Source organism: Patagioenas fasciata, chromosome 14 (assembly GCF_037038585.1).
Source record: "Patagioenas fasciata isolate bPatFas1 chromosome 14, bPatFas1.hap1, whole genome shotgun sequence".
In the NCBI taxonomy this organism is placed as follows: domain Eukaryota; kingdom Metazoa; phylum Chordata; class Aves; order Columbiformes; family Columbidae; genus Patagioenas; species Patagioenas fasciata.
Window position 1 is genome coordinate 19,156,646 of NC_092533.1, and position 25,914 is coordinate 19,182,559.

Consider the following 25,914-nt stretch of genomic DNA (forward strand, 5'->3'; position numbering starts at 1 on the left):
CCAGCCACGCCACTCTCGCCGCGGGCCCTTTAAGGCCGCCCGGGCTCGGCCGCGCCGCTCTCGCGAGAGCCGCCGTTGCGCCCCGCCCCGCAGAGCACGCTGCGGACTACACGCCCCGCAGTGCCCCGCGCGGGGCAGCGACCAATCGCGGCGCGGGCGGGGGGCGGGGCTCGAGGGCCGGCGGCCTATGGCGTGGCGCCCCGCTCCCGCGCGGGCGGGGTGGAGCCCGCCTCGGGCTCCCGGAAGTGATGTCACAGGCCCCATGTGAGCCGATTGCAACACATGCAGCGCGGAGAGGGGGAGCGCGAGCTGCCGGTGTCCGACGTCAGCGCCGCCGCGAGCCGCGCGCCGGGGGGAGCCGCGCCTGAGGTGAGACCGGCCGGGCCTAGCCGGGCCGGGCATACCCGCGTCTAACCGGGTCTAACCGCTGTGTCTGTGCCGCCCGCCCGCCGCAGGCCGCCGCAGCCGCCGCCGCAGCAGGAGGAGGAGGAGGAGGAGGAGGAGGAGGAGGGAGAAGATGGCGGACGATCCCAGCGCTGCCGACCGCAACGTGGAGATCTGGAAGATCAAGAAGCTCATCAAGAGCCTGGAGGCGGCCCGCGGGTGAGCGCCGGGGCCTCGGCGGCGGGTGGGGGGCGGCGGCGGGGGCGGCCGGGCCGGGAGCGCCCAGGGGGTCCCGGCCGGGGCGGGGAGCGGAGCGGGGAGCGGAGAGAGGGGCTGCGGAGCGGCCCGCCCGGCCCTGGGCCCGCCGGTGTCCGGCCGAGGCGCAGCCCCGGCCCGGCGGCCCCTTCCCCCTGCCCTTTTGTCTTGCCGCGTGGTGAAGCGGCCGGGCCCCCGCGGCGGCTCTGGGGCTTGGGGAGAAAAGCGGGTTCGGGGCCCGTCTCGTTGGGCCGAGTGGCCTCGGGGCCGCCGCGGCGGAGGGGGAGCGCAGCCGGGAAAGGGCAGCGCTGCCGTCAGGCTCCCGCCGCCCCGGCCTGTCAGCTGCTCCCCCGGAGCGGTTCAGTCCCTGCGGGGGCGGCACAGGTGTCCTGTCCCGGGCGGAGCGGAGGGGACGCGGCCCCCGCTCCCTGTGCAGCTCCACGTCGCGTCCGGCCTGGCCGGGTCCCCGTGCCTGTGCCAGCTGGCACCGGGGCGGCGGATTCCAGCTGCACCAGCGGCTCCTCTGGCCCCTCCAGAGGCACCGCTGACTTGGGCAGGGAGCAAAGTGAGCGCGGGGAGCAGGGGCCAAGGCACTGGTTACTTTATTACTTTTCTTATTGATACTTACTTGATCTCTCTCACCCCTTCACCTTCCAGTGAAAGCGCTTGGCTCCATTTCCCAGAAAACCAGCTGCGCCAAAGTTGGGATAGTGTTAAATTTAAGTCGTTATTCCCCCTTATGTCATCCTTGCACTCTGATTTCTTTTCTACCACCAGAAGTAAAATTCCTGGGTGTTGTTACAGCCCACCCCATGGCAGAGGTGATGTGGTGCCTGTTTCTGTGGGTAGCTCAACAGTGGCACATTGTGTGGGTCAGGAAACCACTTGGTCTTGAGTAAGAGCTATAGGTACCAGAGCTGTAAAATAGCAAAGAAAGTGTCTGTCTTGGTATTTGCATTGTAATGCAATAAAATAAAAACGAAGGGGGACTCCTTAGCCACCCTCATGCCTTCAGTTTCCACAGGCTCCTCTGAACGGGTGTCCCACTGGCTGGGGCGCTGCTGGCACCGTCTTGTGGCCACCCCGAAGGTGCCTTTGGACAGCTCGTGTCAGCCGAGGTGCTGTCTTGTCTTTCCCTTAGTGCTGGTGTTTGTTCCTGTGTGTCAAGTAGGCCAGGGAATCACTCAGCTGAAAACTAACCCAGGCAGGAGGAAAGAGGGGGAGGATGCAAGTCACAGGTCTCCCTATATTTTCTTAGTCCGATTTATGTATCTGTGTAAGGGATGGGGGTGTGGGCAAAGGGAGTGGGAGGGCAGGGCTTTCCTTCCCCGTCAGAGTGGACTTTGCCCACGCCGGTCACTCAGCTGTGCCTTCGTGTGGTGTTGACAGCAGGCGAGGATCGCGGGGAGGGCTCAGCAAGCATGGGAGCGTGTCAGCGACTTCTGCCATGCAGCTGAAGGGGCTTGGGGAGCTACAGGCATGCGCTGCAGCTTGTGAAAGCAGCTATCGGTCCCTGTAACAACACTGAGGGAGGCTGGGAGTGTTTTGGAAGCGCACTGTTAGCATTTTGGCTGTCCCTGGTTCAAAATGTGGTACATAAGCATGTCTACCTTCAGCGGCAGCTCTTGTGCTGTTTGGAATAGATGAATGTTGGGCAGAACGAGATTGAGACTGGTATTGGAGAGCTCCTGGGAGAGGTGAGGCTGAAGGGCTAGTGTGGGGGGGAACAGCTTCTTGGGGCCACAGCCCAGGTGTCTTCCCTCTCCCCCATCAGTAATCCCTGGCACATCTCTACTTCATCGTAAAGATGCCACAAGCGGTACAAAATGCATGTAGGAGGTTTGGATGATCCGTGTGCATCCAGCATATCTCCTAGATGTCACGATACTGCTGTTCCTTACTTTAATATCCATGCCCGCTGCTAACCCGCCACCCGACGAAGGCTGCTGATGCCAGCAATCCTTCCCTAAGCAAGGTTATGCAGGTTATCTGTAAATGCGTGTTGTGCTTTCACTGAGTCTAGCTAAAATTATCCTGGTCTGTTTGGGTCCAGTAAGGGGAAGAGATGCTGCAAGTTTTGCCAGCAGAAGCGTTGGGCTCCCTGGCACAAGAGGTGTGAGGCAGCGGAACAGGCTTTTCCGGCCTTCAGGAGCATCACTTCCTCTTCCTGCCAAGTAGGAAGACCGGTTCTGGGGTGGATTAGGGGGCAAAGCTTTCAAATGTGGCTGACCAGGGACTCCTCGGCATCTCCACCTTCCCTTACTCATGTCTTCCTAATAGTGACCCAGCAGCCGTGTCCCAATTTCATGTGCTGGTTGTTCCTGTGGTGGATCAAAGGGATGGGAAATGGAGGAAGCTGGAGCTTGGCGTTCAATTTGCACGTGGCAGCTGGGGCACCTCTCTTGTTATCCGGCTGTTTTGGTAAAATTTCAGTAAAGTCTGCACAATTTTATCAAAAAGTTAAGTGAGCATGAGAGCAGAATAAATGCTTTTATGGTGTGTGAGACAGATGAGGTAAGTGGCAGTATTTGGTCAGAAAACCAAGGGGGAAGATGAGAGCTTCAGCTTTACCAGCAGCTGATCAACCAGAGCAGAGGTGTCAAACTCATTGTCACAGGGGCCACATCAGCCTCGCAGTTGAGTTCAAAGGGCTGGATGTCATTTTAGGAATGTATAAATGTAGGAGTTGTTAGATTTATACAGTCCTAAAATGACATTTGGCCCTTTGAAGGTAACAGCAAGGCTGATGTGGCCCCCAGTGATGATGAGTTTGACACCCCTGAGCTAGAGGCCGGTGAGGGTACAACCGCTTCTCGAACTTTAAGGAAATGTCATAATAAGAATGTCCTGTGTTTTCCAGTCCTGCTTAGGAAAGCTGTCTCTCTCACTGGTATCTGGATAGCAAGAACCTGGAATATCAAAGCAATGACAAACCATTTTCAAAACCATCAAATGCACCCCATAACCCTTTCTCTGCTGGCAGGGAGCAGAAGGAGCTTTTCTCTGTATCTTGCTTCCTAAACCAGAAGTGTCTGTTATCTCCCCCGAGCTCTCCCAAAGTTGAGTTGCAAACTGTCTGATATTGTACAAAGTTAATGAGTTGATCTTCCTGATTTGGTGTGAAGGGAAGGGGGAGCAGCTGGTATCTGTGGAGTATGTACAAGTGAGAGCAAATGGGGCCTGAGTTCTGCGCTACAAGCAATTAACCTTTCTAGCTAAAAGAAGATGAGGGTAGAAAGCTGGTGATGAGCAAGTTAAGCCCTTGTGAGAAATCCCACCTTGTCAGTCATCTCTGGTAGCTTGGAGTGCTCGGACTTTTCATTGAGCATCTCTGCTTCTCCCCTACAGGGGGATTCTGCTTTCAGTCCACAGTTTTTGACAAAACCAGATTTGGTGACAGACTGTGCCCCCCAGAAGCTGCAGCCATGTCTGCAGTGGATGTTGCGGCAGCTCAAGCAGAAGCTGTATTTACCTCTGTGTTTTTCTCTTATCCTCTCTCTTAGGGTTGTTCTGCTGTTGCTTCATGCAGTTTTCCAGTGTCAGTCTTCAACTGACAATCGCTCTTTGTTCCTTTGGTCTTTGCAGTTCTGAATAGTTAGCAGGGCTATGGTCAGTGTTTTTCTGCTAATCTAAGCTGTAAATACTTGGCAAAATCAAGTATCAGCAAAACCCACCAGTCTCCTTGTGGGCTTAGGCCTGAGATGTCACATCTGAATCATATTTGGAAAACTTGTCAGTTAGAAACCTGGGCTTTCATTCCTGAGCAGAGCCATTCGCAGGATGATTTAGTAACACCTCTGCTGAGCGGCTGGATTTTCTGACCCCGAGTGAGAGCGCAGCAGGTGCCGCTGCAGGGTGTGGTGCTGCATTATGGATCAGGAACCTGCTCCCTTGAGACATCTCTCCTGCCTTGAACTTGCTGTCTTCAGAGCAGTAGCCCATATGGGTTATTTTACTGAAAGAGGTGGCAAAGAGAATGTCTTTGGAGGCTGTGTCTGCAGGCATAACTAAGGTTGACAAACAGTGTGTCAGAGAAAATTTTTCCAAATTAAGTATTTTGGAAGTGGAGGGGAAACAAGGGATGTGCAATCTTGTGCACAAATGCAGGAACTACATCTGAACAAGTAACTTATTCTGCTTGTAATGGGAAGAAATGTATCAAGGCAGGAGAATGGAGAAATGGCAAGAGAAGGGGAAGTTTTGATGTCTCCAGAGCCATGGGAAAGCCAAGCGATGTGGTTTCCTGCTAGGGTCTGGATTCTGCCAGGATGAGACTTCCACCTGCTAGATGGGAGAAACCAAATGTGAGGCACATCAAAAGCCACTGGAAAGGACAGAGGCCTGAAAATCTGTGGGAATTCCTGCAAAGTGAAACACATACTTGTTCTGCTTAAGTGTGGAGAAGCTGACCTGTTGCTTAGACATAAATAATTTACCCAGCTTGTGTTGCAGAAAGCATTGTTTGCAGCTGGGTTCTCCTGCAGTTCATCTGGAGCCTTCCTGGTCCTGATGGAAGGGCACAACTTTGGAATTAGCCTCAGGCTGTTCCTGCTTCCCAGCCTTGTGCTACAGGGACTGAAGCTGATTGTGAGAAGGTGGGTGGTTGGCTGTGCATCTCCACACCTTGTTCTGGGCTGTCCTGGGATGATGCTGCTTTGATGACCAGGCAAGCTGGCAAGGCTGAGACCTGTTTGGACAACCTGGTGGTTCTGGAGAACAAGGTAGTCTTGACCTGCTTTGCTGTGAGTGTGGTGGGCCTTTCCAAAAGTGACCTGGAAGACACCTTCTCGTGAGTTAACGCTGCTGCAGCGCTTGCTGCTGGAATGCATTTAAGGAGTAACAGGGCTTAGTCACAAGGAGAAGTCCTGTCTGGGTTTGCCTTGTTCCTCAGTTCTTTGGAACAGAGTGCTGGGGTTATATTGTGCTGCAGCGGTGAGCTATATCTCCCTCCTGAATTAGTGCAAATCCTCATTTGCTCCTGGGAGCACCTGCAGCACTCAGTTGTATATGACTTGTTCTGCTGGTAGCAGGTGCTGTGCAGCTTCTTGGAACTGTGCTGGAATAACTGTTGAATGTGGTAGAGTAGTTGGTTCTCTGGTGTGAATTCCTCTACTGCACCACATACACATAAAGATACTGCACACCATGTATAGTGTGTGTAACCATACCATCAGGTCTAGGCAAGTACCAGCGTAACTGTCTCATCTTTAAGTGATGTTATATGTTGGGAGGAGGGTTTGCTGTGGTCTGTCATCGCTGTGACTGGTTGGTTCCTGGCCACGCTGCCGGACATGTGTGGGTTTAGGGGCTCCCTCCCTGATCCCAGACAGGCAGACCTCTTTCTCTGCCCTCTTTATTGGGATCTGTTTGTTGTGTCTATGCCTTGGGTCCAGGGAACAGTTCAACCGTTGATACAGGATCTGTTTCTGCAGAGCTGAAGCTTTCACCTTAGGATGTGGAGTGTGATGGAGACCTTGAACTGGGCTGGGATGAGCTGGTTGGTCTGGGAAGGGCAGTGCTGTCACAAGGTACTACTTGACTTTGCAGCTTGTGCTGAGTTAATTAGGTTTCAGGACTGATATGTCATGCTAGTGCCAGTCTTGGGATAGTCTTGAGCATGTCTCCACAGCAAGCTGATGTCTCCAGTGGACCTGCCTTTGCTAAAAGCCTTTTGCAGCTGCTGGAGCCTGGGCTGGACCATCCTTGGTGTAAACGGCTGTCGTGTGCTCTGTGGGGAGTGCGAGAGGCCTGAGTGGGGCAAGGGTGGGAAGGGTAGCATCTGTGGGGTGGCATGTGGAATTTATCTTTACTGACAATGACTTTTCTCCTTTGGCTTTATGATACATCATTGAAGGGTGGAGTGTTTAGGGAAGAGTGAAGTCCTTACTGAAGCTGAATGGCTTCCTCAAAGTAGCACTTTCTCAGCCTGCTTGTCTTAAAGGTAGTTTCTAAAGGAGTCATGTTTCTGTTGCGGAGGTAAAGGCTATGATATTAATACTGCCTTTTGCTTCTAGTAGCGTGAGGAGAAGGAGATGTTTGCAGAGAGGCTGGAATAGAAATAGTCCAGGACAGAAGTGGTACCTGAGGGCTCGGTGGCAGATAATCACGTAGGATGTGCTGCAGCTGCTCATGCTGTTCCCCTGTTCTGTTGGAGCCTGTTCCAGCTGCCGGGCTGCACAAGCTGAGTGTGGATTTCCTGTGAGCAGGGCTGTTCAGAGCTCTCGGGACTAAGGCAGCGTCTCTTCAGAGCTCGCGTGTTGGTGGTGTTGAGGGTGGCTGTGCTCTGCACTGGGCAGAAGGCAGGCAGAACCAGGGAGAAGGTCCAGAGCGTTGGTCACTCTCTGCTGGTTGCCTGTGTCTAATTGTTGTAAAACATTTCCTGGGCTTTCTCATCTGCCTGCTCTACCTGTTCCTTTTGAATTATAGCAACAATTAGGAAGCACTGTTTTGAGAGCACACGCTAGCAAGCAGCAGAAATGACCTGGTCTGGTTATATGTCAGACGAGAACTCCAGTATGTGTTTTATAGCCTTTGGTAGTTCGGCAGCCTGATACCCTCTTTTACAACTGCGTGAATCATTAGTGAACAGTGTGATTCATGCACAAGATCATCATTCACATAGAGCTAATGAATGAGACCCTGACTGCCGAAGACAAATGACATGGGAGAAGATAGGAATGAGCACCTCAAAAGAGAACAGGCTTTTTTGGCTTTTTGGCAACTGTTTTTTTCTCCCCTGTTAGCTCCCTATTCCCATGTAGCTCTGAGGCATTAACATCTTAACAAGCAAATCTGGATTTGTTGCTTTAGTCCCTCAGTGTACATCTTGTACCCAACTGGCCCATTAGCATAATGCAACAAGTCTTTTAAACTTGGAGCATTAATAATTGGAGAGGGAGGAGGGAGAGCAGGGGAGCTGTGGCAAGACTGAGCCTCCCAGTGAGTCACAAATGTCTGAAGTGCAGAAATGTCTGTTCCATTTACCAGTAATTGGGCATCCGGGCTTTCTGCATGAGGTCAGATGCAGCCAATAAGGCCTATTCAAAACATGCCTACGCAATTATGTTTTGTCATGTGTTGCCTTTGATCCAAGGGTTTCAGAGTGGCACTGATTCACCTTCCCTGTGGGGTGGGCAGGATCCACTTGTGCTGCTTCCATCCCTACGGGATGAAGTCGGGATCTGCTCCCGGAGCTGCAGAACCCATTTGGAATCTGGGCACTGACGGTTGCCTGAGCAGCAGCCACAGTGTTGGAGTGGCTTCCGTTGGGAACAAGAGGAAGGTTGGAGCACAGACCTGCCAACGTTGACCTCTGGGCAGGTAGTGCGTGGTGGACCAGCAGGTAAGGGCTTGCTATTACCTGTGCATCCTTCAGACATGTGATACCTGGCCAAATTCCCCGCGATGTGGAGAAGTAGAGGTCTGTGACCTGATTCTTTTTTCTCCTCCTTGCTGTCCCTGGGGAGCGGTGCCTGCAGAGCTCAGGAGGCAGGTCCTGGCTGCGGGCCAGCGCTGCTGGGGGGACGCGCTACCTTGCCTGACCCCTGGGGACACGCGAGCCGGCTGCTGCCTCCCTGCTGCCCTAGCAGGGGCTGCGCTGAGCGCGCTTCTCCTTGCCAGGGTGGGTTCTGCCTTGGCACTTTGCTCACAAGCTTGCTTGTCATCTGGGGGCTTTTCCTCTTTGGGAAGGTCAGTGGGTTAGGGTGAGAGGGACTAATACCTTTTCAGGGCAGTCTTAATGTCCATGTTCGAGTTGTTTCTGGTTCCAGGGAGTGCTTTTTGTAGATCATCTTCCTGTAATGTTGGCAGATGAGAGGCAAGATTCCTGTTTGGGGCTCAGAACTACAGCACCAGAGCCTGGCGCTGTGTGAGCCGTGGTGGCAATAGCTGCACAGCCTCATGCTGTGCAGCTAAGTGATTTTCTTTTGTCCAGGGTAGAGGTGGCATTCAAAGACGGATGGAGGAATTAGCTATCTCAGGGGAGTGGAACTCACTTTCTCCAATTAGTGCTTATGCTGAAAAGTACTCTTGAGGAAAGAATGACTTGGTCTTGTGGCTCTGCAGTCCCCCTCACATCCAGCCTGCCCCCATCTTGTGCTTTGTCTGTGCTGATGAGGTGGCGCTGGATCCAGAGGGGTCATCTCTGCCTTACTTTTGCTTGGGAACTGCTCTCCTCCACATCTTCATGCCCTTCTCTGGATGGCTAGGAAGCCCTTGAGGAACAACTTGTGTTGATGTCACCTCTTAGTAGATGATCTAGAGTTCTGGTGTATGCTGTGGCGAAATGCAAAACGCCTCCGAGGTGGCAGTTGTGAGGTTCTTACTGAAGAGATGCTGTAAAAAGTACTGCCAACAGCATGGCTTTCAGCTCAGCTTCACATTCAGCTTCAAAGGAACTGATAGTAGGTCCTGTTGTCAGCTGATGGGTGCTGTGTGCTCTGTCTGGATATCTGCTGCACTCATCTCCTGCATGAGCTGTGCTCAGAGCCAAGCACCTGAACAGAGAGTGGGATTTCATCTGTTTCTGATGGAAACATCACAAAAAGCTGTTGCTTCTAGAGCAGCAACTAGATTGAGGCATGTTGGCTGTGTTTGTTGCAAAGCATTCAACCCGTGTTCTCTTTGGGTAAGATGACGTTGCTTCTGTAGCACTGGAGGGATCCTAGACTCTTAAGATTGCTCTTTCCTAGCAGACTGACAGGATTTCCAAGAAAAATTATGTAGCTTCTGCATCTGCTGTCATCTCTCTAGATTTGCCATCTCAAGTGGACTTGAGCCACTTCCTATGATGAAGGCTTTGTCATCTTAAAAGACATTAAGTCTTTAAAAGGCACAGCTATGAGCTGTTTATGTGCTTCAGAGCCATAATTCTTAAGTTGTAAAAGCATATGCATAGAACTTCCCTATGGCAAGGTCAGCGCCGCTGCGTACAGGGCTTATATGAGCAGGGAGTGTCTAATGACCGATGTTTCATAAGAGAACCCAAACCAGCAATTTTGCACTTGTCTATACTAGAGGACACTTCATAGCATTTCATTCAACATCTCTGCTCAGATACAGGACCAAAAAACCCTCAAGTATTCCTTACTTACATCACTGCTTGTGTGGACCGTGCTTTCAATTCAGTCCTTTGCTCGAGCATCGTGAGCCCAGAGCGCTCTGTAGGTGTGTGTTCAGAAGTGCTCTTGTCGTGGACCTGTGGTGTGTGCCTGGCCAAGTTCTGCCTTGAGTTACTCAGATGTTGCTGGTGTTGTAGCTGGCTGTGAATGTGGCAGTGATGGAGCTGCTCTAGCCACAGTATAACTGGAGTGGGTTTGGCTGTCCGGGCAGCTTGTGCTCCTCAGTGCATGCGATGCCTGCCCAGTAATCCGCGGTCCTCTTGGATGGAGACCAACAGATGTTACCTGGGGCAGGTAACGTGGCTTGAAGCACCATGTGGCAACAGTTATTTCATAGAAAGCTTCTTAGCTGTGGTGTGTGGTTAAGATCAGATGATTTGCGAGCTGTTTGCTCCAATCTCTGGCAGTCGCACAGAAGCCTCATGCGACTCGGTTCCTGGGGAAAGCAAGCTGCTCACACAGCGAGTGTCCTGTGAAAATCAGCTTGTTTTGAGTCACAAGGACTGACGTTCTTTGCCTCTGTATCTGCACGTTACACAGTGTGCTATTAGTGTAAAATGTTTAATTGTGGAACAATTACAGCCCAGCTACAGTTTGTCAGGTCTCCTCTGATACCACAGGATGGGCCAGTAGTTGCTATTAATATAGCACATCTGTTAAATGAATGTTCTCCCTTGCCAGTGCGTATCTCGGATTCCAGGAGACAGGTTGAGTGCCTGTTCCTCCTCAGACTCTGGTTGGGACGGCTCGTCTGCCACATCAAGGGCAGCTACGGTTGGTGGTTGCTGCGTTTGGTACTGTGGCCATGCAGGTAGCTGTTTCACTGACAGAACGCTATGTATAGTGGTGGCAATATTTTAGAAAACCACTAGACCAGTTTCTAGTTTCAGCTGAAAGTTGAAGGTCTAAGGATTTGCTCAGCTGTTCCTTCTAACAGGTGGAAGACTAGAAACTGGATCCATGTAGATGAAGATGGTCACCCAGCTGTAATGAAACCCATCCATGGGGTACACTCAGCAGCTTCTTCCAAACGCAACGCGCTGCTCGCTTTGTGCGCTTGCCTTCTCTTGTGGTGGCTTCTGCTGAACCATGAGTTGCCTACGCGGTGGGCACCGCTCCTGATGCCAAACACAGCGTGGGACTCGGGCTGCAGCCGGTGCGAGTGTCTGCTGTGGGATCCCTGATGGGTCTCGGTCTGTGGTACCACGGCTGGCGGGTGACACCTCTCAGGCAGTGCTGGCAAAAGGAGCTGTGTTGAGGCCATAGTACCTGCTCGCAGGAATATTGGTGAAACTTTTCCCCGCAGCTTTTTGGGGCGAGGTTAGCGATGATTCAGCGCTGCACACGCTGCCACTTGCTGTGACAACTTGTTAACGTTTGCTCCTATGTCTGTCTGTGACTGGGAAAGCTGTTTGCTTTGTGGTACGCTTGTCTGACGTTCAAACTGTAGTAACATTGAAGTTTTAGTAGCAGAACAGGCTGTCCTGTCCACAAACAACAATTTTCTAATGAATTTGCTGTCTCGAGAGAGCAAATCATGGTTGTTTTTGCCTCCCCCTTTCCCACAAACAGCTCTCTGGCAGGTTGTAGGCACAAGGTTGGAGCCCACCCGCAGTGATTTAGAATGAAAGTTGTAATCCTTGTCATCTTCTGTCCTGCAGATACCTAATGCTGGTGCCTTCCAGGCCACACTAAATTGGAGCTAATTGCCAATTACTGGCAGGGCTGGCACAGCATGAGCAGTAACCATAGTACTCAGACAGTGAAGTGCTTTGGCCTTTCCAGAGGTTGGCACTTAATTGCTCCCTTGTTTCTTTGTAGTTGTGGACAGGTGCCCTCAAAGTTTTTAATGGTTCTCTCCTCTCCAGTTCCTTGTGCAGTGGCACATGTTGTGCTGTCTTGTGCTCTGGGATGCCGAATTCTTACAAATCAAACCTCCCAGAGCGTTTTGGTTCTCGATGCGTGTACTTGCATCACAGTGGCAGCTCTTTCGCTGCTGTGCAGACACTCCTGAGCCCAGAATAGGGACAGCAACTGTCTCTAGCTGCTTAAAACTCCCTGGCTCAGTTCAGTCTGAAAGCATTAGCTTCCAGCTGATTTAGTATAATTTGTCTTGGGTGCACTAAAAGCAGGAGGGGGAAACTCTTAGCAATGCTGCATCTTGAAATTGGGATCCTGCTGAGCAGAATATAATCTGAAGTGTTCCAGGTCCATCTTCGTGCAGGAGCGCTGGGGATGGTGCAGGCAAGAACCAGCTCGTTGCCTGTTCGATCCCGAACTGCCAGGGTGAGCACTGCCTGGATTGATTACTTAATTGTTCACTGTAACAGTCCTCTAATGGAGTTCTGTCTGGCAGTGTGCTCGCTGGGCTGGAGGATTCGGGGTTGGCAATGTTCTGCCAGGCAGCAAATGTCCCGTGTGCTTCACACACAGCAGAGCCTGCTGGGTTTAGAGGTCTGCTGTCAGGAAAGGGCCTTTTCAGGACAATAGAATAGAATCATGGCAGTTGGAAGAGACCCTCAGGATCATTGAGTCCAACCATAACCTGACTCTGGCACTAACCCGTGTCCCTGAGAACCTCATCTAAATGCCTTTTAAACCCCTCCAGGGATGGTGACTCCAGCACTGCCCTGGGCAGCCTGTTCCAATGCCCCACAGCCCTTTGGGGAAGAAATTGTTCCCCACATCCAACCTCAACCTCCCCTGGGCAACTTGAGGCCGTTTCCTCTGCTCCTGGCGCTTGTTCCTGGGGAGCAGAGCCCGACCCCCCTGGCTCCAAGCTCCTTTCAGGCAGTTCAGAGATCAGAAGGTCTCCCCTCAGCTCCTGTTCTCCAGTTGAACCCCCCAGCTCCCTCAGCCACTCCCATCACACTTGTGCTCCAGCCCCTCACCAGCTCCGTTCCCTCCTCTGCACTCTCCCTAGTATTTCAATGTCCTTCTTATGATGAGGGGCTCAAAACTGACTCCAGGATTCAAGGTTTGGCCTCACCAGTGCTGAGGACAGTGTCACAATCGCTTCTCTAGTCCTGCTGGCCACACTATTCCTGACACAAGCCAGGATGCTGGTGGCCTTTTTGGCCAGCTGGGCACATGCTGGCTCATGTTCAGCTGCTGTCACCAACACCCCCAGATCCTTTTCCAGCCGTTCTTCCCCAGTTCATGGGGTTGTTGTGACCCAAGTGCAGGACCCAGCACTTGGCCTTGTTGAGCCTCAGAAAATTGGCCTCAGCCCATCGATCCAGCTGGTCCAGACCCCTCTGCACGCCCTTCCCACCCTCCAGCAGATCAACACTCCACCCAACTGGGTGTCATCTGCAAGCTTACTAGGGGTATGGTCGATCCCCTCATCGAGATGATTGATGAAGAGATTAAACAGAACTGGCCCCAGTACTGAGCCCTGGGGACACCACTGGTGACTGGCCGCCAACTGGGTTTGTCTCTATTCACCACAACTCTTTGGGCCTGGCCCTCCAGCCAGTTCTTTACCCATCGGAGATACACCATCCAGACCATGAGCTGCAACTTCTCTGGGAGATGCTGCAGGATACGGTGTCAAAGGGAGGTTGTAGCCAGCAGATTTCCCAGGTGTCATTACCAAAGTAAAAGTGCTCTAGAACCCAGCACACAGCTCATCTAGCAGCTGCGGAGGAGGAAGAGCCATGGGATTTTGCAGAAATACCTGTCATGTTCAGGCACAGCGGCTGCGAAGACGGGTAGGAAACCTGGAGACTGTATTGCTATGCAGAGTAACCTATTTTTTTTTCCTAAGTGTGTTTGAACTGCGGTTTTCTTAGAAACTCTGTACTCCATTTTGCCTCCTTGAGGTGAACTTACTGTACAGGTACAAGCTTGCTTTGAGAGGTGAAATCTGCCCTTCTGGGGTAGAACCTCAGTGGTGTGTGAGGGTCTGTGCCCCCCCCAGTCACCTGTGTGCGGATCTGCTGCTGCTCCTGCGCAAGCAGCACACCTGTGCTTTTACTGGGTTCTGTAGGAACTGGTTAGTGCCTGGAATAGCTTTGGCTGAGTAAATAGTGACATGAGCACCTCAAACCTGGGAAATGCACTTGATGTTGGTAATAGAAGGTGCTTTTGGGTATAAATCCAGACTGGAATTTGCTGAAGGGTTGAACCAAGTAGAGTGCTGTGTTAAACTAGTTTGAGACTTAAATGAGGAAAAGTGCATCACCTAAGAGACCCTTTCCATTTATTTGTTTGCAGTTATAAGTCACGAGGGCTTATGAAGTCAGGCGTATTACCTGGGGTTAGGGTGCTTTGGGAAGGGTGTGGACACATGACTCAGTCTCGTAGATAAGACGTGGTGTGTAATATAAATAATCATGGGTCACGGTGGCCCCTTCCAGGTGCAGGTCTGGTGTGACCCAGCTGCTCAGGGCATGCAGGGCTCTGCTAGTGCAGCAAGGCCAAGGGCTGGCATCTGAGGGCTAGTTTGCACTTGGAAACTGATGGTGGCTTCACAAGTGCTTTTCACTGAAGAATCAGTCTTGGGAGGGCACACCTGGTCTTCCTCTTTGCTATTCTCATCTGCTACCCCACGTCTGTCCTCAAAACAGGAGAAGTTGAAGTCTCGTTGTAGCAGGAGAGCTGGGAAGTGCCCAAGGGGCGGAACTCCCACCTCGCACCCCCGCATCGGGATGCCCTTAGTTTGTTCAGCAAGTCGGATGTGATGTACAGAGCTTTCTGATCTCTGGGAGGGCTGAGAATCTCTTCTTATGGAGGAAGAAACAAACCGTGTGAGCTTGCCTCCAGAGTGCCGCTTTCAGAAAAGTGGGAAGAGTTGCTTTCATGCTGATCAGCCTGTTCCTCAAAGGATCCTGCTGGGCACGGTGGGCTGTTAGATCTCCCCCAGGGCTCATGCCGTTCACCGGGGTAGCCGACTGCTTTAATTGAGTGGTATATGGAGTATTCTTGGCTGGCGTGACCTGCGAGTCTGATCGCTGTCAGCATGGCTCAGAGCTCCTTCTGGGAATAATGCCTGCAAGTGTCTCTTTGCGACTTTCTTCATTAGTGTGTAGGGGGATCTTGGATATTAAACCCAATTAGTTGTCTTCAAGGTCAGGGACTTGTTTGACCTACCGCCACCTGTTTCAACTTGGCCTGAATTGAAGATCTTTGCAAGAGGGCTGCACAGCTTCTGTAAAGAGGCTAATGAAGTGATGCTTTTTAAAGCACTTCCCTGCTGGCTCTGTAGCCCAAACACTTCAGGCAGGACACCAGAGCATGACAATCTGAAACAGCAGCAGGCAGGTACTGCCTGAGTCTTCTCCTGCTGTAAGAAGTGTAAAAGAGCAAAATCCCCCTTTTTTTAATGGCTGAAAACCACTTTCTTGGTTCTCTGACTCATAACCCTGAGTAGAGCTTCTTGCACAGAGCTGAGCTGGTTTGTCCTTGTGAGGACTAGAGGACATGATGAGGTATTTGATTTTTATGCCCTTACTCTGATGTCAAGTATGAGGTCTCGGTTAAATTTGAAATGGTGCAGAAGCAGCACTTGAGACATCTGGGATGCTTCAATGGCAAATAGGAGGTACCTGCTGGAAAGCAGATGGAAACTTCCCTAATTTTCATTTTGGCTTTGGATGGATTTGGACCATGAGGCTGCTCTGGGGACTAAGACCTCTGCAGGATCCACCCCAAAGCTGTAGGAAAAATGAATATCGAACTTACTTTTTTTCATTGAATTTAAGCCAGTTCTGTGATTTGTGGGGTCTTATCTCCTGTTCCATGCCTGAGGCTGGCACTTCTGAGCTAGCAGGCCTGGACTTAAGCCCGCTTTATTTAAAGCAACTGCTGGAGCTGATGAGCTTCCCTATAAAACAAAGTGCTAGCGGGAGGGTAGAAAAGACCAACTACTACAAAAGGATCCTTCCAGTTTTGTTTTCTGTCTTAATCTGAGGAGAACCAAGTGTTAAAACAGCACTTGGGCTGGGTAGTGCTCCAGCTGCCTGGAACAAATGGAACGGGTTTAAAAATGTCCTTAAAGTATGTGACTGCATTGTTTTAAATGATTTCTGCTGGGAACTCCGTACATGCCTTTAGCTTGCAGCTCTTAGCCTGTACATGTGTTCTTTTTTCCAGAGGAGTATTCCCTGTTAAACGAGCGGCTTTTGGAATACCTCAACACTTTGTCACGGAGTCAAATCTTCTGAAGAGACCTTTTTGTTACCTTTTCTCTCAACTATTGTCCAGCAGAAGGGGAATAACAGTGGAGCACCCTTGGGGGGAGGGAGGAGATGCAGCTGTGCGCATGGAATATGGTATGAATACACTTGTTGCTTTGGCTGGTGGCTGCTCACAACCCCTATTTCTTTTTTTCCTTTCTCAGCAATGGTACCAGCATGATATCGTTGATCATTCCCCCCAAAGACCAGATTTCGCGAGTGGCGAAAATGTTAGCGGATGAGTTCGGCACTGCCTCCAACATTAAGTCTCGAGTGAATCGCCTTTCAGTACTGGGAGCCATTACATCTGTACAGCAAAGACTGAAACTCTATAACAAAGGTAACTGGTAGCTTGTATGGATGCTGGCAAACTTCCCTTACTTGGAAGCAGCCTTAAGTTCCTGCATTATACAGTTTTCTGCTAATCAAATCTGTTGGCCTATGCTGCTGTTTTGCACTGATGTTCCAGGTATGTTGCCCATGGATGAACTACTTCAGGGTTAGAGCTTGGGACTAGAATAGTGGGATGGTCCTTGTCTTTGATAAATGGGCTCACGGTCCTGTCCTTAGCACTGCGGGCTATTCTAGACCAGGCCAGCCTGAAGAGCTGTTCCACGAGAGTTCATGTGCATTAAACTAGTGGGTTTTCATCAAGCAGAAACTTCTGTATGCCTTATGCATGCCACTGTGCAGCTACCACCATTTTGGGAGGAAACAGACCCACGCCATCTAAAATGATACTACAAATTAGTCTTTATGTTGGCAAGTGGCTGTAGAAGAACCAGGGAAACTTTATGGGGATGTTCAGTCTTTTTCTGGATTCTATGAGCTTGCAGGCTCATGGGTTTGACAGACAGGTACATGTCTTCGCAGCTTTTTTAAAGTCTTTCCATCAGTGTTACCTTTAGCTTCCTGCTCTAAGCTGTTCAGTATCGATTCACCACATTTGTGTGTTTTCCATCGCAGAGATCTGGGAAGGAATGAGGTGGGCGAAATGAAAAGTGAGAAAAAAACACTTGGGAACTTCGTTTTGATCTCTGCCTTAAGTCTCATGGCCTTGTCGTTGGTTTTTGATGAGTACAGCTCACAATATTTGTTAGTGATCTCAAATTGCGTTGTGTCCTTTACAGTACCTCCAAATGGTCTGGTTGTTTACTGTGGAACAATTGTGACAGAAGAAGGAAAAGAGAAGAAAGTCAACATTGACTTTGAACCTTTCAAACCAATCAATACGTCGTTGTATTTGTGTGACAACAAATTCCACACAGAGGTAAGAAATCCCCTATTGCCTGCTGGTCCAAGTCAGATTGCTTCGCTAGACTTGCTGAAACAATCCTTGGTGTGCTTGAGTCCATAGCCTAGAACAGCAGCTTCAATGAAGACATCCTGCTGGTGAAGCTGCTGGTGGCTGGCCGGTGTTCAGAAATGTGTGATATTTGGGAAAGGACTTGAGATATAGTCCAGCTCCTGCTCCAGCTGACTTTATGGCCCAGCTAGTAACTGCTGAGTTTGTGTAACCCACAGGCACGAGCTTTTCTCTTTCACTGGAGGCAGGTGTGGTTTTTTTTCTTAACCTTAGAGGCTCATAGATCTTATTCCAAGCCAGGCCTTCAAGTAATGCCAAGATAATGTTAGTGTTGCCAGTCTTGATATCAGATGCATTAACTGAGAGCCTTGATGGAGAGCTGACATGTGTCTAATCTGTCTGGAGTAAAGTGGAATTATTTTTATCCCACATCTACTTAACTTAGTTAAATGAATGGTTTGAGGCATATTTAAATAAATGTGGATTACACTGCTCCTGACTGCATGAAGTCAGTTTATTGCCTCTCATCTGTTTTGGTTCTGTTGGCAGTCGCAGAAGTTCCAATGTTTGCAGCAGATGACTGACTGCCTTTCACACCCATGATGTCCAACATGATAAATGTGTGGACTGAGACTAAATTGCCCATCACCAAACCCCTATGATGTGGGCTTGACAGGCCCTTCGGTGATGTCTTTCTGCTTGTTTCCTTGGCTTTTTGGAGAGCACAATTGGGTTTCAAAGGGTATGAGTACAGAAGGGAAAGGTGTGCTTGTTGCACAGGTGAGGTACACCCCTATTATTGTCTCCACACCAAGGATGAAATCCCAATACATCTTTGACCTACCAGGAATAGCAAAACTGCACACAGGTACAGCTCTTGAGTTCTGCTGAGCCTGCACATCCACAGGCAACTGAAAGCAAGAGGTAAATAAGAGAATTCAGGAGAGAGACAGAGGTGCAAAGCCAGGGGAGATATGTGTCCCTGCCACTGTTGACAGTGAGTTGCCTTTTGCGCTATTAGGAAAGGGATTAATTTGGTCTTGGCTGCAGGTGCCACTTCGGGGCACTGATCCAATGCACAAGGAGTAGCTGCTGCCCGGTGGGCTGTCCCGGGAGGCAGCTGTAAATACACCCCTGCTGGTGCGCAGCGCTGCTCAGCGAGAGAACAGCAATAACTCGAGAGGAATTTGTGGTAACTGCAACTACTGCTGATGTGATTGCTGCCAGCACCTTTCTGCACGGGCTGTTTGCTCTCTTGTGTCTTTTGAGTATGTGATTATTTGACTTGGTATTATCTGCACTGAAGTGATCAAATATGCTGTCTTGAGCTGTGAGGTGATGTTAGCTCTGAAGCCCTGGTCTGTCTCATTTGGTTGTAGAGCTGTGTTTTTAACCCAGTGATTGCCCCCAACATGCAACTACAACTCAACAGATGGGGCACCTGGCTTGCTACATCAAGAAATGTCCTGTGGAAGTGAGGACGTGTCAAGGAATAGAAGAGGGATCTGATCTTCAGCTTTAGGCTGAAGCTGCAAAGAGGAAACTCAGCCCAGGCTGAAGGAACAGAACAAAAGCAATAGTCCGTTTTGTGTGCTTGATAGGACAAAGAGTGGAATTACTGATGTAGAACTAATGAAGGGGAATCATTGGATACTTTGTTAAAATAAGAGGGAATCAAGAACATCAGGTGTAGTCATCTGCTGCCTGGCAAGGGTGTCTGATAAGATTTCCCCTAGGTATTTTATTGCCTGTGTGAAACTAAAGCGACTTCCCAAGAGAGAAATGAACCCTGATGTGTCTGAAGGGTAGGATTTACAATGACTGGTTCTGATACCTTGGCTGGAGCGTTCATCCCAGTCACACGACTTGCTTGGCTCTGTCCCAGTTACGTAGATTGCAATGTCATATGCCACTTCCTCCTCTCATTCATCCCACTGCTGAGGAATTAATACAGAATATTTATCTTGGCCAGTAGATTCCATTAAACCTTAGTGTCTGTTTCTTTTAAGTTTGAACGCCGTAGACTCGGTCGTGTGGATTTTGGACGAGGATGACTGTGGCTTTTATTCTTTCCATTCAGCCCAATAATCAAGCTGGCAGGCGTGCAGGCCGTTAAAGGTCCTGTTCTGTAAACCTACACCATCGCTCTTTCAGTATTAAAATAGTGGCTTAAAACAATCTGGAATTTGACAAGTTCTCCATCCGACACCACCAGAACCAGGGCTGGATGGGAGATGGCACAAAAGTAACTCAAAAATCTCGACACCAAGCAGTGCTTTAGTTGTTAGTCAACTTATATGAGGATGAATTTAGCTGCTTTCTTTAAAGGGAAGAAAATTGAAGGATAACTTCATTTTCCTGAAGATGTTATGGCTGTCTTCTCTATGGCAAATTATGCACAAGACAATTATTGCTGCTGTTACTTAATCCTGCTTTGTAAGGCTGAATTTGTCACAGCCACTGTAGATTTCATCATCCTGCTGCTGGGACTTTTTGAAGAGAGCAGGTGCAGCAAAACCAGTATTTGTGGTAGTTGGCAAGTATAAAACTGGTCTGTATTGGTGCTCTGTGGTGTAAAACTGCCTGATGTGAACTGAGTTCTGCTCCCCTGGCTGGAATACTGGGAAAATTACTCTTCCAGTTTTGCCAGCCAGAGGTGATGCAGCCTCACAGAGGTGTGATCTGTTTCAATTAATACTTTCCAGAGCTGACCTTTAGGGTTTTGCTCTTACACCTGCCTGGAATGTCACCTGATGATCTGATAATGCTATGGAAATAGTTATCAAGCTTAAACATCAGTTTTCCTTCTGCTGTTGGTGGTGTTGTGTGAGACGGTAAGCAGGGGGAGTCACAATTCCTGAATCTGCTGCTCTTCCTCTGGTTTATTTGTGAAAAAACAGCGATGACCACCTATGGAACTGAAATTTATTGAGCTGTGTTGTTTCTGAACTAGAATCCTTAATAAACTGGTGCTTGCTGCTGACACCACCGTTTTCTGCTCCAGGCTCTCACGGCACTGCTTTCTGACGACAGCAAGTTTGGCTTTATCGTAATAGATGGTAGCGGTGCACTCTTTGGAACCCTTCAAGGAAACACGAGAGAAGTCCTGCACAAATTCACTGTGGATCTTCCAAAGAAGCATGGTAACGCGCTGGGCTCTCTAGACTGATTGCAGCAGAATATCGCAGGGTGGGATGTGAGGGCAGAAGCAGGGAATGTGGCCTGTAGGTGTTTAGCTCTACTCAATTCTTTGCTCCCTTGAAATCTGACAGCAAAGCCTCCAGTCTGAGCCTTCTGTCAAAATTAATGAATCACTCTAATCCGCCGTTGATCTTCTTGAAGTGACGCTTTTTATTTTGTGGTGGATTTGACCCTTTATTTGGTTTTGGGACAGTCATAACTAAATATTACTAGCACAAGTAGTAACACCACTTGGTAGTGTCTTCAAAGTTTGCATCTGATGGTGTTGCATGCAAACCATGGTGAGAAGCAGGAAGCACAGAAGTCTAATAGAGCGAGCAAAATTCTAGTTTCATTTTACAATGCTGTACTGTAGAGAGCTACTGATGAATTCAGCAAGTTATCTGTTAGCTACTCCTGGTTTACTGTCCTTCTCTGGAGATTGGGATGGGACAAAATGAAATAGAAACAAGTTTCTGCAGCAGAAACTGCCGGGAGGCATCGCATCAGCGAGAAGAGTACGTGAGGTAGTGTAACAAAGGAAAGGCTTTTAATGAAGGCACAGGACACAGAAAATGTGCACAGGTGTTCAGAATTTCTATAAAGAGCTGAGAGTCTGTATGAAAAGAAAATAAACCAATCCCAACATATTTTCCTCTGTGGGATATGTGGAGAAAAATCTCTTGCTGTGAATGAAGCCTCTTTATTTACTGCCTGTTCAACGAGTGCCCCTGGCTCTGCTTGTGGCAAATTGCAGCTGCCCTTGGCTTCAGTGATCCAGGGCCCAGCTGGGACCGTGTACTAATAACCTGCCTGAAATGAAAAGGCTTCCAAATTGCTACCACACATCTGTTCTCTCCTAAAGGTAGAGGAGGTCAGTCTGCCTTGCGTTTTGCTCGTTTGAGAATGGAGAAGCGACACAACTACGTAAGGAAGGTAGCGGAGACGGCCGTGCAACTGTTCATTTCCGGCGACAAGGTGAATGTGGCTGGTCTCGTTTTAGCTGGATCAGCTGACTTCAAAACTGAATTAAGTCAATCTGACATGTTTGATCAGGTGAGTGGCCTTTTCTGAGCAAAACCTAAATGTTAAAGCCGTCGGTGGTGACATGGTGATATTGGCAGTAGCTCTTATACGATGCATCTCGGGAGGAATAAAACTTTAGTGTCTTAAGTGACTTGATCAAAACTAAGCTCATACACTCTAGAGAGATCTCCCTTTCTTAACACCTCCTACCATTAGGTAAGATCTCCTTTTGTTAATAACAGTGCTAGTGAGAAATCTGTCCTCCCTGGTTTGAAACTGGCATTCACGTTCTTTGTGTTTCCCAAATCTAAAGTAGAAGCTTTATTGGAATTAAACTCCGCTGAACCTAATCTGTGTCCCTGATGCCTGAAAATTGTGCTTCAAATTGAGCACTCAGAGGTGCCTCTGACTCAGAACCTCTGCTTGCAAGTGAAGCAAAAATAGATTAATGCTGTGACCCTTACTAAATACTGAATTCTTGTGGCATTAGGAAGTTGTCTTGTGGCAGTTGTGTGTAGTAGACTCTTTCTCACGTCCTCCTTTTCTCTTTTAGCGGTTGCAATCCAAAGTGCTCAAACTAGTTGACATTTCATATGGAGGAGAAAATGGATTCAATCAAGCAATTGAGTTGTCAACTGAGGTCCTCTCCAATGTGAAATTCATTCAAGAGAAGAAACTAATAGGTATGTGGCTACATGCTCAGCCTTCTGAGCCAAATGTGCTTGACTGAATCTGCAGGTTTTGCTTCAGAACTCCTGGTGATGCCTTGTGTGCTGCCTCAGCCCTGCTGTGTGTCCTGAGCTGGGCACAGCACCGCTCATAGTGACTCTTTCTGCTACCTGGACACCTTGTCAAATGCTGCAGGACTTAATGATACTTCAAGACGTGAGGGGGTTTTTATGTATGTGGTTTTTCTTTTTCCACGCTGAACTTGTCAGATCTTCTCGGTTTGTTTTCAGAGATTGCCTTATTTTTGGGCCTTCTGCTGACATTTGGGTGGGAGGGGAAAAAACATCTCAGATTGTTTGCATCTTCAGAAAGATGAGAGTTACGGTTTATTTAGGCTTAAGATGGCAGTAGAAATGATCCTTGGACTCTCAGCACATACATTGCTGATTTGAAACCACAAGAGCACAATAGTGGCAGTAGCTGCTTTGCACAGAAGAGTGGAGTTCAGTAGTGCCTGCTGGTGGATTAGTCCAGCTGATTGTTCAATAGCCTTTCAAGGGAGTGAGATTCCTGACAGGACAGTGTTTGATGGAGCTGACTTTCTGCTGCTGAATATCCTAAGTTACATGCTTTGACGTGTTATCACATCCCTTGCTTCCTTCAGCAGCACTGCAGTCTTGTTTTCCAGTTTCTTCTTGCATTCAAATCAGGCTTGTTAAAAATCCCCGTGGTGTGATCGGCGTTTGTGACAATCTCACTCTTTGTATCCTGGCTGCAGGACGATACTTCGATGAAATCAGTCAGGACACGGGGAAGTACTGTTTTGGCGTTGAAGATACACTAAAAGCTTTGGAAATGGGAGCAGTAGAGATACTGATAGTCTATGAAAATCTGGATATAATGAGATACGTTCTGCACTGCCAAGGCACGGAGGGTAGGTAGTGCTCCTGTGAGACTGAAAGGTCCGTGAGGGTTTGACATGAGCCATCGCACTTGGGTAGATGATGCTGGAGGAACACCAGAGGTAGAATCACAGAAAGGTTTGGGCTGAAGGGCCTTCCCAGCTCCCCCAGTGCCCCCCTGCCATGAGCAGGGACATCTTCACCAGCTCAGGTTGCTCAGAGCCCCGTCCAGCCTGGCCTGGGATGTCTCCAGGGATGGTTCATCCACCACCTCCCTGGCCAACCTGGGCCAGGCTCTCACCACCCTCAGGGCAACAATTCCTTCCTCATGTCCAGCCTGAATCTCCCTCCTTTGGTTTAGAACCATCACTTTTGTCCTGTCATAACACACCCTTCTAAAATGTCTGTCTCCATCCTTCTTACAGGCTCCTTTTAAGTACTCATGTAAATCTTTAAGGGCTTGATTGAGGAAATGGCTTATAAGCAGCCGCTCTGGGGGAATAATCTCAGACTAGCAAGCTTCCCCTGGCAAGAAAGGACCGTAGTGCTGGGCCGGCAGTTTGCACTGGCATGAATCCTCCGTCCCGTGGGTTAAGGATAAATGTGGTACCAATGCCCTACAGAGCAGAGACTGGCCTGACCCTGTGGCCAGAAACACAATTCTTACTGGCTACAAACCAACTGTGTGCCCGCAGCAGGACCTCTGCCGCCTTTGCTGTTGGCACTCCACTGGTTGTGCCCTGTTGAGTTACCCACAGAGCTTCAGCTAGAAAGACTGGCAGTGTCCAGACCCTCCGTGGTGTCACCGCTGGCTGCTGTCTGTCTCGCTGTCTTTTACCCGGAGTCTTACCTGACCTGATGTGTTGTTTTTTCCTCTCCATTCTCAGAGGAGAAGATCCTGTATTTGACACCAGAGCAAGAGAAGGATAAATCCCACTTCACAGACAAAGAGGTATTTCAGCTTTTGGGCTTCTAGATTTATTCTGAGTGTACTGGTGCAGCGCTCTGGATATCTGAGCTTAGTTTGTTGTGAGCACGATGACCTTCCTGGCACTCAGATGAGACTTCCAGGCTGTGGTTCTTCCTGTTCACCTTCAGTGTAGCTCCTGGATTCTGGACTTGCTTTTCTTCAATCCTTGCTGCTACCAGTTCCCAGGCTCTGTGTAAATGAGTTGTTGACAGGCAATACGGGCTGTCTGACCACACCAAACCATCCACTGCAAGAGTTTGGTAGCCACCATGCAGGCAAAGGTCCCAAACCATTATTCCTGGCTTATTTATTGTGCACTGATTTGATCAGAACAAAACAACTAGAAATGATGACGTGGATTTAAGTGCAAGGCAGCATTTGCTTCTACATGTCCTTGAAATGTGGATCTGTCATTCGCTGCCTGGGAGTTTCTTGCTGTACAGGTCAAAACCCCTGACGGGGCTGTGTTATATTACTGCGCAGAGTAAACTGGGCAAACAAGTCAGTCCCTTGCAAAAAGAGCGGTTGTCTGTCCTGTATTAGGCTGCCAGGGTGGCCGTTCCCAGCTGCTTTCCCTCCTGGTGGGGTAATTGCTGATTCCTTGGGTGCACGGAAGTTTTACGGTGTTATCTGCAGTGATGTAGGGCTTCTATGCCAATAATCACTCAACCTTCTACTTATAAAACTATGCTTTTTGCCTCTGTATTTACCTAGATCAGTATTTCCTAGAGTAAACAGTGCCTGGTTAAGTAAGTGGTGCTGGACTTTGCGGGGTATAAAGCAAATACAAAGAAATTGTGAAAACTGCGAGTATTGCATGAAGTGACAGTTGTGCAGAACAAAGAAGGCGTTTTCTCTCCCACTTCTCCACTAACTTCTCCTTTATTTTTCCCTCAAATGTCCACGTAGACTGGCCAGGAACATGAGCTGATAGAAAGCATGCCCCTTCTGGAGTGGTTTGCGAACAACTACAAGAAATTTGGAGCAACGCTGGAAATTGTTACAGACAAATCACAGGAAGGATCTCAATTTGTGAAAGGATTTGGAGGAATTGGAGGTAAACTGCAAGAGAAAAATGTTTTGTCTTTTTTAATGGTTGATTTGATAATCTGGGGCCAATCCGAGTGGAAAGCTTAACAGGTTAACCTTACTCCTACCAGTTTAAGAAACTATTATGTTCATCAGGGATCTGCGGGTGAGTTTGCTGCACGTTCAGCAAGAAGCCGTGCGAGTGGGGTGGCTGTCACTGCAGGCTGAGTTCCTCAGATCCCTGTGTCCTTTAGTGTGCTCGGACTGTCTTTCTGTCCAGCTCCTGGATATCAGAAGGGCCGTGAACAGCTGCTCTGTGTCTGCACCGTTGCTGTTTACAGCAGAGCGTGCCCTGCTGTGTGCAAGAGCTGGAGGACCAACAGCAGCCCCGTTTCTGAAGCAGCTGGATGTCTGTTACCTCTCACAACTTCCCTCTACTTTGCTCCCTGCTCTTCCACTTCTTTTCCAAATAAAACTATTTGTAGGCCAAGTTGTTGGAGAAGTGAAGCTTCTGACGTCCTTCTCTTGAGCGTGCTGACCAGTTTTAGCTGTCTGGCAGGGGTGCAGGTAGCACGTGTGCTTCAGGCTGACAAAATCATGAGTAGGGTAGAGCAGAACCACCTACTGTGCACCTTGTTCTCCCCAGACCCGGATCCCAGGACAAGGCTGTTGCTCATTTGCTGATTAGCCAGCTGTTGCCACTTAACAGTGCTTAGGTTGATGCATGTAAAATAGAGGTGAGTGTCTTGTAAAGAGGGATTTTTAGGGGCCAGAGAACACCAGGCAGAAGGAAACAAACTTGAGTTGTTTGGCTGCATAAACAGCAACAAGTTTCTGAGTTCTCAGGGTTTGTAATTCCAGGAGTCCCTCCTGTCCTGGTGGATCCAGGCTCTTT

At 49.3% G+C, this 25,914-nt stretch overlaps 1 protein-coding gene across 2 annotated transcripts in view; it reads left to right on the plus strand.

Moving 5' to 3' along the window:
• Positions 1 to 269: 269 nt before the first annotated feature.
• Positions 270 to 25,914, plus strand: part of ETF1 (eukaryotic translation termination factor 1) — a 28,136-nt gene continuing 2,491 nt past the window's right edge. The window contains exons 1-10 of one of the 2 annotated variants that reach the window (XM_065849233.2): positions 270 to 369; positions 456 to 603; positions 16,102 to 16,277; positions 17,068 to 17,207; positions 20,248 to 20,386; positions 21,289 to 21,479; positions 22,003 to 22,132; positions 22,897 to 23,052; positions 23,908 to 23,972; positions 24,900 to 25,047. In XM_065849233.2, coding sequence (XP_065705305.1) covers positions 518 to 603; positions 16,102 to 16,277; positions 17,068 to 17,207; positions 20,248 to 20,386; positions 21,289 to 21,479; positions 22,003 to 22,132; positions 22,897 to 23,052; positions 23,908 to 23,972; positions 24,900 to 25,047 — 1,231 coding nt within the window. In that variant the 5' untranslated portion in view covers positions 270 to 369; positions 456 to 517. Of the gene's footprint in view, positions 604 to 16,101; positions 16,278 to 17,067; positions 17,208 to 20,247; positions 20,387 to 21,288; positions 21,480 to 22,002; positions 22,133 to 22,896; positions 23,053 to 23,907; positions 23,973 to 24,899; positions 25,048 to 25,914 lie in introns of both variants that reach the window. The other variant, XM_071814889.1, reaches the window with a different exon arrangement.